This window comes from Poecilia latipinna, unplaced genomic scaffold, assembly GCF_001443285.1.
Source record: "Poecilia latipinna isolate Pla-1442-1.1 unplaced genomic scaffold, P_latipinna-1.0 Scaffold1923, whole genome shotgun sequence".
Lineage (NCBI taxonomy): Eukaryota > Metazoa > Chordata > Actinopteri > Cyprinodontiformes > Poeciliidae > Poecilia > Poecilia latipinna.
In genome coordinates, this window is record NW_015114539.1 from 95,305 (window position 1) to 105,632 (window position 10,328).

General features: G+C 39.2%; 1 protein-coding gene across 1 annotated transcript; it reads left to right on the forward strand.

The window, feature by feature from the left end:
* Positions 1 to 1,181: 1,181 nt before the first annotated feature.
* On the forward strand, positions 1,182 to 3,063 carry riiad1 (regulatory subunit of type II PKA R-subunit domain containing 1). The gene is made up of 4 exons (XM_015015535.1): positions 1,182 to 1,361; positions 1,460 to 1,536; positions 2,190 to 2,236; positions 2,631 to 3,063. The coding sequence occupies exons 1-4, from the start codon at positions 1,275 to 1,277 to the stop codon at positions 2,693 to 2,695; spliced, it is 276 nt and encodes a 91-aa protein (XP_014871021.1). The 5' UTR covers positions 1,182 to 1,274; the 3' UTR covers positions 2,696 to 3,063.
* The last annotated feature ends 7,265 nt before the right edge of the window (positions 3,064 to 10,328 follow it).

Genomic DNA, 10,328 nt, shown 5'->3' on the forward strand with positions numbered 1-10,328 from the left:
TGTTTCTTTTTTTTATGTGGTTATGTTTCTTTCTCTTTTGTCTATTGGTGCCATGTTAAAATTTTGAAATTACCTGCAGAGGTGACTTCATCATAATAAATATTTAGTTATTTTATGTTACTGAAAAGTTTAAGTTGATATTGATGTTGGATTTCTGTACTAAAGTACACTTTCTAGAGCTTTCTTCCACTGTCATGAACTAAAAAAATTTTCATTAGTCAACATTAAGCAATTTAAATTCATTTTACTTTTTGACTAGTCAAATGACTTTCAGTCAAATGACACTGAAAGTCAAATGACTTTCACTCTAAGTTATGAGCTATTATTTCATATTGAGTTATGGCATGTTTATGAGAAAATTACTGATTAATTTTTTTTACTTTTGCTACCTAATCAACCTATCTCATAGTGATTGATTGATTGTTAATAATAAACAGTGGTGGAACATGATTAAAAAAATAATATTAAAGGCTTTAATTAATTAAAGGCTTTGTAATTAACTAATGGTATTTTTATCCGACAATGATTAGTTTTTAAATTCACATAAATTTTAGTCGTTGACTAATCAATAACTAACTTGCATGATTTGTATTGTGATGGTGTACATTTATTTCTATCTTTACTTCAAAATGTCGCACTCTCAAGTAGAGCAGCCCCATTAGTGCTTTTCTAAATCATGAATAAATTTAAGCAGTAGTAGTTGTATACTAGAAAATTTATGAAGAAATTGCACTGCTAATGTTTGTGCTAATGTTAATGCACTGCCTTCCGATTTTTACGTTTGGAAAGTAGAAATCAAATGTTTACTTAATGGCACTCCATCCTGCTGGCTCCAGGTTAGGGATAGGGTTAGGGTTAGTTAATTAATTAGATAGTGTCTAATTATTTAATAACAGAGTCACATTTATGAGAACAAAATCTAATTATTATGATATAATAATAGAATCTAAAGATATTATTTATTTAGATGCATGTTTTGTTGTTCAAATAAATTATAGCATACGAGGATTATGAACTAGCTATTTTTAAATTATGTAATGCATATTTGTTATCACACTGCTTCCATAGTCTTAAATTAACATTAAATTAAATTTATATTTACTGTAACGTTAAACGTTTTAACCTGACTCAACTGCGCCCCCTCGTGGACAAGCAGTTAGACTCGTACGCTTCTATGGCAACGTCTTCATGGAAACAAACTGTGGTGACCGTTTGGTTTTCAGTTTTTCGGAGCAACAGAGGATATCGCCATTTAGATTTAGATTTACAAAGCCATGGGAGAAGTTGTGGAAGATGCTCAGAAGAATCTCAACGTTTCTATTTTAACTATCGAACAACAAGAGAAACTGCGACAGTTTAAGGTAACTCTCCGCGGAGGAAGAGAAAAACTAGGCAAAAAAAATATGTTGCTTACATTGTTTTTGGATTTATTCCGAATCTGCGGTTTGTTTTGCTTCAGATTCAAACAAGAATCAACAACGAAACGTATTTGAGAGCCCATCCAGAAGTGGATGAAATCATTGGTGACTTTCTAAGGTTGGTTTATTTTTCCCTATTTTACCAGAAAGTCATCATTAAAGTTTCAAACGCTCTCAATTTATCAGCGTTTACGGCTCAAAAAAAATCCCATAAATGATCCTGATACAGAGATAAACAGAGGTTTGGAAAACTCAAAGAAGTACAGAAATGTTTTATTTGTTTGCCTTAGGTAAACAAATATCAGCTGTGACCAATATTTAGGTCTATTGGGGTTTCGAAGAAATCTTCAAAAGTATATGTGGAATATAAAAATATTGTTTTTCAGTATATACCACATCTTGGTAAATATTGGGGAAAATAAATTAAAAATTGTGATAATTTATCAAAAGTTCAACGTTCTTGTAGGATATGGGATGTGACTAATTGTTTACAAGTTAGTCAACATACAGTTGAATCCAGACATTTACATACACTTAAAAATACATATTTATCTAACTGTGAAATCAATAAAAGTTTGTGTTTAATAATATGTGACTATTGCTTTATTTGCTACAAATGTTTTCAGTTGTTTATTTTATCTCAGTACTTTTGGACCTTTATTTGATCATCTTACAGAATGTAGTAATATGATCCTACAATATCTTAGCTTATATGATCACATTAAATGAAACATTAAATTGACCTTGTCTCGTTTCTCTTTCATTTAACAGACATTTGCTAGTTAAAAAGCCGTCTGACATTCGCGAGTTTGCTGCAGGTGAGTCATAAACATAGACACACTTTTGGGATTATTGCTCCAACCTCTCATAGTTACATTTTAATCCTAGTACTGACAGTCACCTTAATCTCAGTTAAATCCTGTATTAAAATAATTGACACCGAGAGAGAGTCAAGTGTTCCGTCATATTGGTTGTTAATGTTGCATTTTATTTCCTTAGATTACTTTGCTTAGTTGCTTTTGACACAAACTACAACTTTTGCAAGTAATATAAAATGTAGTTTATTCATGAAGACAACTGGTGTCACGTGGAACAGTTCAAGAGACAAAATGTTGGACAGATAGCAGAATAAGGACTAATATAATAAAGACAGCTACAAAGCAAGATCAAAATTGGTGGAGATTTATTTGTAATGCTGATCCTCTTTTTCAGATCACTTCTCCTCCCTAAGCGATCCTTCTGACTCGGTATCGAAAGAAAACAGTGAAACGGACTGAAAGATCTGACAACATCCTCCTCGTACCTTTCTTGAGTCAGAGATCGGATGTGGATGGATTCTAAATTTACATCCGTGTTGATCCGTTATGCTTGTATTCATATTACTCATTGTAATATTCCTAGAAATGCCTCAGATGATTAAACTAATGTGTGATTGTGAAAGAGGAGGCAGTCCTGCGAAGGTTACGCAATGCTCTTTGACATTTTGACCAATTTATTTTGACAGGATTGTTCACAGACTCACTGTTGTCTCATGTTCAACTAATTGACCTTATTTTAACATGACTTTGTAACAGTTGGTCTGCTGCCTTTACTTTGCATCTTAACTTAAAACACAAATAAACTCGTCAGTTTTCTGCTGTTCTGTGTCCGTGACTCATTCTCAACAGGTTTTGTGAATTATCTTTGAAAATTTTGTAACTGAAACAGCTTTATAGATTAAATTATGTCAACTGTACACAGCAAATTTGGAAGTGTTCCATCAACTCCTACAGAATTAAATTCAACACTTTGAAAGTGTCTATATTNCTAGCCACATGCATCACAGGCACATTCTAGTAAAGCATTGATTAATGCAATGAATAATGGCTGTGTGGCTGGACACCACAGCACCATCGAACCCCATCGAACCGTTGTGCCTAAGATTTCTGTCTCCAATGTGTGGTGGTCTGAGGTTTTGGAAATGAGCCGACAACTCGTGTAGTGTGAGCTGGACATTACACTAAGGAAATGAGGAAGGGAGGGTCAGTGGAGAGCACCGGAGATGAGCCTTTTTTCATTCAGTGTCATCAAGAGAAAGAAAAAAGGCAGGAAGAGACGATAAAGCCGATAATTAAAATGAAGCCGATAATTAAAATGAGGTCGATATGTTTGATTTATCGTGCGATTAATTGATTTATCATTTATCCATCTCTTTTAGAGAGTTTTCATTATTTTTTTATTTTTATTAAGCATTGAGAAAAGTGAAAAGTTGAAGTAAAATCCCATTTACAGGATTACTTTTTATTGTTTGACCCATTTTACACTCAAACTAATTCCAGGTTAGCTACCGACTGCAGCTCAAAGTAAAGCGGTTGTCATAGAAACGAGCTGAATACCAGGTCAGTCCCTTCCTCTGAAAACGAGTTCTCAGGACATTTTACAGCAGAAAATCATAATTTTGGTGTGCATGTCCATTCAGCTCCACACCGCATCCCAGTTATGCAAATAGAGCCTTGTTTAGACAGGAAAATGATCCATGCAAACTCTTTTCTTTGCTATGCATTCAGTCACTGCAACAAAACAAACGCAGCACGCCAACGGTTTCCCTCATGCATCTGAATTTGAAAACATGTCAACCAAGTGGTGCAAAAATGAAGAATCTACAGATCGCTTCCTCTTTGCATGGCAGCAATTTTATTTGTCTGAATAGCGTGGGCCATCTGTAAGACGAAAACAGGACCGGCGCTGACCAGCCGACTCTTTGCATAGCATGCAGGAAGGATCGGCCGTTCTCACTCCATCCTGAATGTCCATTGAGCAGGTACAGCCAGCAATAAAAAAGAGACATAAATTTAACTGAATGGGAGCAGAGAGCATGAGTCAAATAATACGTTTATGCAGACAGAAGACAAAAACAACAGACGGAACAGGTGGCCTGAAAACAGCAGTTTGAAAAGCTGACAAAAGGGCAGCAACTCATTCCAGCAAACAAGGAAAACGCCCAAAGGAGAGAAAAACGCTGAAAGCTACTGTAGCAACGTCTGTCACAGTCACCCCACCCACATCAGCATCCATCACTCAGGCCGCAAACATCAGAAAGAGGATATATGCTGAGGGTAATGTCTACCAGCACAAAGATTAACCTTTTGTTAAGCTTTATTTAACTGCCTCAATATTTATCCAGTTGGACAAAGAAGCCTTTTGTCTCCTGTTGTCCTCACTGAAACGTCCATCCATCATCTTTAACACATTCAGAAAGCCGCATGGTGAACCGCTGACCGCTAGCCGGCCGACAGTTTACCATTTATTCAGGCCGCCGGGCCAGACGGCGAGAAGCGGCTGCTGCTGTTAGAGAGACTCAGTGCACTCATTGAAAAACATCAGATTCAAGTAGAAATGTTATAAATACTGCCGTCAAAACTGGGACCACACTGGGAACCAAACTGGGACCACAATGGGAACCAAACTGGGACCACACTGGGAACCAAACTGGGACCACAATGGGACCACACTGGGAACCAAACTGGGACCACACTGGGAACCAAACTGGGACCACACTGGGAACCAAACTGGGACCACACTGGGACTGGCTGCAGCTGATTCTGCAGTCTGAGGAGCAGCCCTCAGACAATTCGTTTGCAGGAGTTTCCACTTTGCTTTTCTTCTAGCATTTGTCATCAATACAAGTTGATGGAAGTTAAATCTGGTTGTTCTTGTACTTCTGGTGTTTCAGTTTCTTTGGTTCTGAATTCCTAATTGTTCCTTCCAGGAAGCCGCACTAAACCGTCTGCCAACCAGTACGCCCAGTCGCACAACCAGTTCATCTGCTCCGTTTATTGTTCTCCTGACAAAACAGCTGATTGTTCCTCCTTTACTATGAATCAATGACAATACCAACTCCCATAGACATGTGGCCAATATCAATAGATGATATGTCTGAAATTAGACCAAGATATTAGCGTATATTAATCATATCCCATCATTCCAGTGACCTGTGCAGTTCTGTGGACACATTGTGGCTGCTGCTGATACCAGACTGACATAAAACGGATTAACGCATAAAGAGTTACAGTGATCTGTATTTGTCTGTGTTTAATTTCATTTCAATGAAAACTTGTTTCCCCTGTCTGATACGGTTTTATTCTTACAAACCCCTCTGTATTTAAAATACTTTTAAAGGTAGGATATTCTAGTAACTCCAGCTTCCTCCCACAGTCCAAAAACATGACTGTCAGGTTAACTGGTTTCTCTAAATTCTCCCTAGGTGTGTGTGTGTGTGTGTGTGTGTGTGTGTGTGTGTGTGTGTGTGTGTGTGTGTGTGTGTGTGTTCTGTCTGTCTCTGCGTTGCCCTGTGACAGACTGGCGACCTGTCCAGGTGACCCCGCCGCTCGCTCAGACGGACAGACAGATATTCTAGTAAAAGGATTATTTCATACATCTATAGCTTTTCATTTTAAATGGGTAGGATATTCAGATGAAGGAAGTGATCTTCTTGTGGTTTTGTTGTGTATATAAATTGTTCCGATGCTACGCTAACTCCTAAGCTTCCACTTCAGTCACTCAAATAATGTTATCCAATATATTTAACATTAGCAACCTGCTGTAGTTTTCGGTTTGTAAACATGACTGTAGCAATTTTAGACGGGTAGCACAGACAGATAGACTTAGCCATCTATCCGTGCTGCGGTAGGAAAATCTGACGAGGTAGCACAGATGGTCAGAACACCGGTTTGTTTCAACAGATATCTCATGAAAACGTTGAGGTAGTTTTCCTCAATCCTTGCCCAAAAATATCAGACATATTCGGTTTTTGAAGTAGTTGTAAGTTTTTAAGCATCCCAAACAACATTTAGGTTGATGGGAAAATTCCAGCAGACTTCAGCCAACATGCTGAGGTCGTGGTGGATCCTGTCAGGAGAAGCTGAGCCGTCCGGCCCGGTGCCATGCAGCGCAGATAGAGCAGCAGATGAAAGGCCAGAGCAGTAACAGAGGAGACAGAAGGAAGTAAAGACAGATTTATTGACAACAACGTGAAGATGTGAAGGATCTGGAAATCAAGGGAACATTCCAGCCGGAGCAGACATGATGAAGAGACAGAAAGAAAGCCTAATGGAGCAGCTGGGCGGGGAGGAGAAGGCAGCAGATAGAAGGGAGACCAACATTTGTGCAAATGATAAGCAAATGTAGAAAGGTGAGCAGAGAATGAGAGGAAGCGTCGAAGATTAAAGAAAAACAACTGAGAAGAAAAGGATGGAGCAGACGAGAGGACAGCGTTTCTGAGCCAGCTGTGTTTACATGACCTCTGACCTCAGAGCCACTCCAATCTCTTCAAGACGTCAGCTCGACTCGCAGGCCTTCAGTCTGACAAACATCTCACCTCAGCACACTGCAGACTGAATATCATGCAGCGTCTCTTTATAATGACGGAAATATTCTTCAATGGTTTTGCTCCAATTTTAAAAAGATGGAAGAAATAAATTCTCCAAACTTTAACCTGAAGTCAAAATCTAGATCATTTCATGAAAACAATGAGCTTTTGCACTCAGCAACAAGAAGTCCAGTTACACTAAGATGATTTTTTTTGTATATATTGAATAGAAGCAAAAATAATGATCATTATTGATTTGCATTTTGCTTTCAAGATGCCAGAGCTTCTTATGAAACGTCATAATGACCTTGACCTTTTGTTCTTCTGAGGTCATTTAAAGTTTTTCTTTAGAGTCTGGATTTCTGTTCATCTCTAATCCAACTTCTTCAACCTTTATTGTCACATTTATCTGATATGATTCATCTGAAACAGAAAAAATCTATGTAAAGAGTGTTTGGAAGGTTCTGGGTCTGGTTCCAGATTCTCCCAGTCCAGATGTTACAGAACATGAACTTGGAACAAAAAGCCACATTTCTGTTTGTTCATTCCAATGCCCTGCGCTGCAGTCCACTTCCTGCTTTTGGAGCGGTCTCCGGTCCGCTTGGCGTTCACATTCAAACAAACCCAGACTGAGGTTTGGAGGAACAGAGGTCAGAGGTCGATCAGAGGTCACACCAAACAAATCGAACTTTCTGGACAAACTAACTGGAGTCGGATTAGAGCGGACTAGAAAGGGCTGGTGTGGTTGCACCCTTTAAGTTTTAAAATATGAAATAATCCTTTATAGTTAACCTGAAAGATAAAAACCTGAGCAGTTTCTGCTCCATAAAAGGGACAGCTCCACTCTGTAACCCGGCCTGAACGTCTCAGGAACCATCCAAACCCAAAGACGAAGCAGCACAACATGTAGATCAGATCAAAGTGTGACAGATCCTCTCTACAGCCTGAAATTTGTCTTCAGTCTTTTCTTCTCGTTTTTCACCATTTGTCCTCTGTCCCAAACCCTCTAATGTGTTCCCCGCCCCGCGCCCCCATCATTCTCTGTCTCAAAGAAATATGTCCAGCAGGATTTATCTCCGTCCTCCAGCACTCAGCTCACCAGGCCGGGACACAGAAAGAGAAGCAGCTGGTTTTTACACAACATGGGGAAAGGATGGATGGATTTAGGGTGGGGTGGAGATGGGGAAAGAGATATAGGCAGAGGGAAAATATGGAGGGCCATGACAGAGAGAGAAGAAAGGCAAGGAGGGAAAAAAACACGAGACCTTCTGTGATGCTCAGCGAACGAAGAGTTATGTCCATGCTGGACCACGCCCTGATATTTAAATGCAAACTGGAGCGAAGGAGAAGCTAATGCACGCTTTGTTTCAGCGTTCCAGTCGTCACTGCAGTTTAGAGGGTCCAAACAGAAACAACATTTTATTTTTATTAATATGAATAAAATAAATCAACAAAAAGGAGCAACAGACCAAAGGAATTTCACAATAAAAGGTTAAAGGTGACAAACTCATTTTGGCTGCCAACAGATGAGCAATTATACAACCGTCCATCTTTGAAAAGCATTAGTGGAGCCTCCTGCACAACCAACCAGAATGCAGCAAGTCAGTAACACTATTGTCTTTTCCAGCAGCCATTGTACAGTGCATACAGCGGGAAAACCAGCTGACCAAACGCTGGAGATCAGCCTGGGTTGCTAGGCAACCAGGCAGTACAGCTAATTCACTGCTAAAGCATTCCAGCTAGTTAGCCATTTTAAAAGCTAACTTAGCAGCTGGCTGGATGAGGTTTGTAAACACAGCAAATTTGGAAGTATTCCATCAACTCCTACAGAGTTAAATTCAACACTTTGAAAGTGTCTATGTTGGTCCACTCTGGATGGTGTAGAAGTTACACTTTTGAAAGTGTTATCTGTGATAGAGTTGAATCAACACTCACAGTAGTTGAAATCAAATATACTTCAGTGTTAATCTACCCAACAACTAGTGTATATTGTCAAAAGTTAACACTATGAACGTGTTAATCTAACACAGAACGGTGTAAAGTATATATTGACATAGAAATCTGAGTTTTGAAATATTACTGGCAGGGTGTGCTGTGTTGGTGCAGGGGTTAAGCACAACCCACATATGGAGGCTCTAGATTTCAATGTGGCTGTCGTGGGTTCGCTTCCCGGTCTTCCCCTTCTCTCATTACCCACTTCTTTTTGTCAATTTACTACCAAATAAAAGCCACTAGAGCAATTAAAACCTTTTTTATTCCCCAGAAACTATTGGCCATCAATAATCCCCAAATTCGTTTTAAAAGACATTAGATGCTACAAAAACACCAGCACCAGTTGCAGTATGTAATCTACTGCAACTGGTACTTCAAAACATCAAACAGCACTGACAGCAATATACAACAAAGGTCATTCATTCATGGTACTTTGCACTGAAGGTGAAGCTTTGACAGTTCATTGGAGGCGACCATGGATGGTCTTGTGATCACTGATGGTGAAGTGTCTTTGGTGCTGCTCTTGTTTTCACCAATATGAAGGAGGAAGACTTCCAGCCTGGAAGGAAAAACAGGAAATATAGCAGACACATTAGGATAATAAAATATTTTAAAAAGTAGTGTGAGCAAAACTAATCAGACTCACCTCTGTGTGTGTCACTGTCATATTCATTCAAATTACTCTGCCCACCTGGTTTACAAGATAAAGCATAAAAAAGTCAGAAATAATTACTAAAGAAATTAGTCAGCTTTTAGAAATTTTTTTGGACAGCATTAAAAGTCGTGCCAACCTGTCTGAAAAAATGTATTGAAGTCATCATAACAGGCTTCAGTCACCAACATGACACACTAACAAAGAGGTAGTTTTTTTTGGTAGTTTTTAGATATGCCACAGGTACAAAACACCAGAGTCAAATGGCTCAATTGCCTCCTCACTGCGTAAATATGTTCTCCAGAGTCCTGCTAATCACCTAATTATTGTATTCAGGTGTGGTGCAGCAGAGGTACATCTAAATGTTGCAGGACAGTGGCCCTCCAGGACTGGAGTTTGACACCTGTGGCATAGATCAAGCCAATGGTCCAGCACAGCCACTCCCCCGTTTTGCAGTCTACAGCCAAAAACTTAACGAAAACGACCTCTGCAGCTAAATAATGTTAACTCAAATGGCCCCCAGATTTTCCTGACAGTTTCAATGTTCGGTTAAGATAATAAACAGTCGTATATACCGTGATATCCAAACAAATAAACGTACGTTAAGCGAACTATGTATATGAATTGATACTCTTGCGTAAACGGAAAAATAATGCCTCCATAAAAAAATAGTCAAAAACATGATCATTTTAACATGGAACTTACCTTGTTATAAGCTCCAGACAAGACGCCATACTGCTGCCTCCGCTCCTCAGGCAAACATGTGACGCAGTAGCGGAACAAGACGGCGTCGGCCGGGGGGCGGGGCTAATGACCGGGCCCAAATAATAAAGCTCATGATGATTTAACCTTACAACATGGACATGCCCGCAACAGCGGAGCTAACAAGTTTCATCACCACAGAGAGCGACTAAGTCAT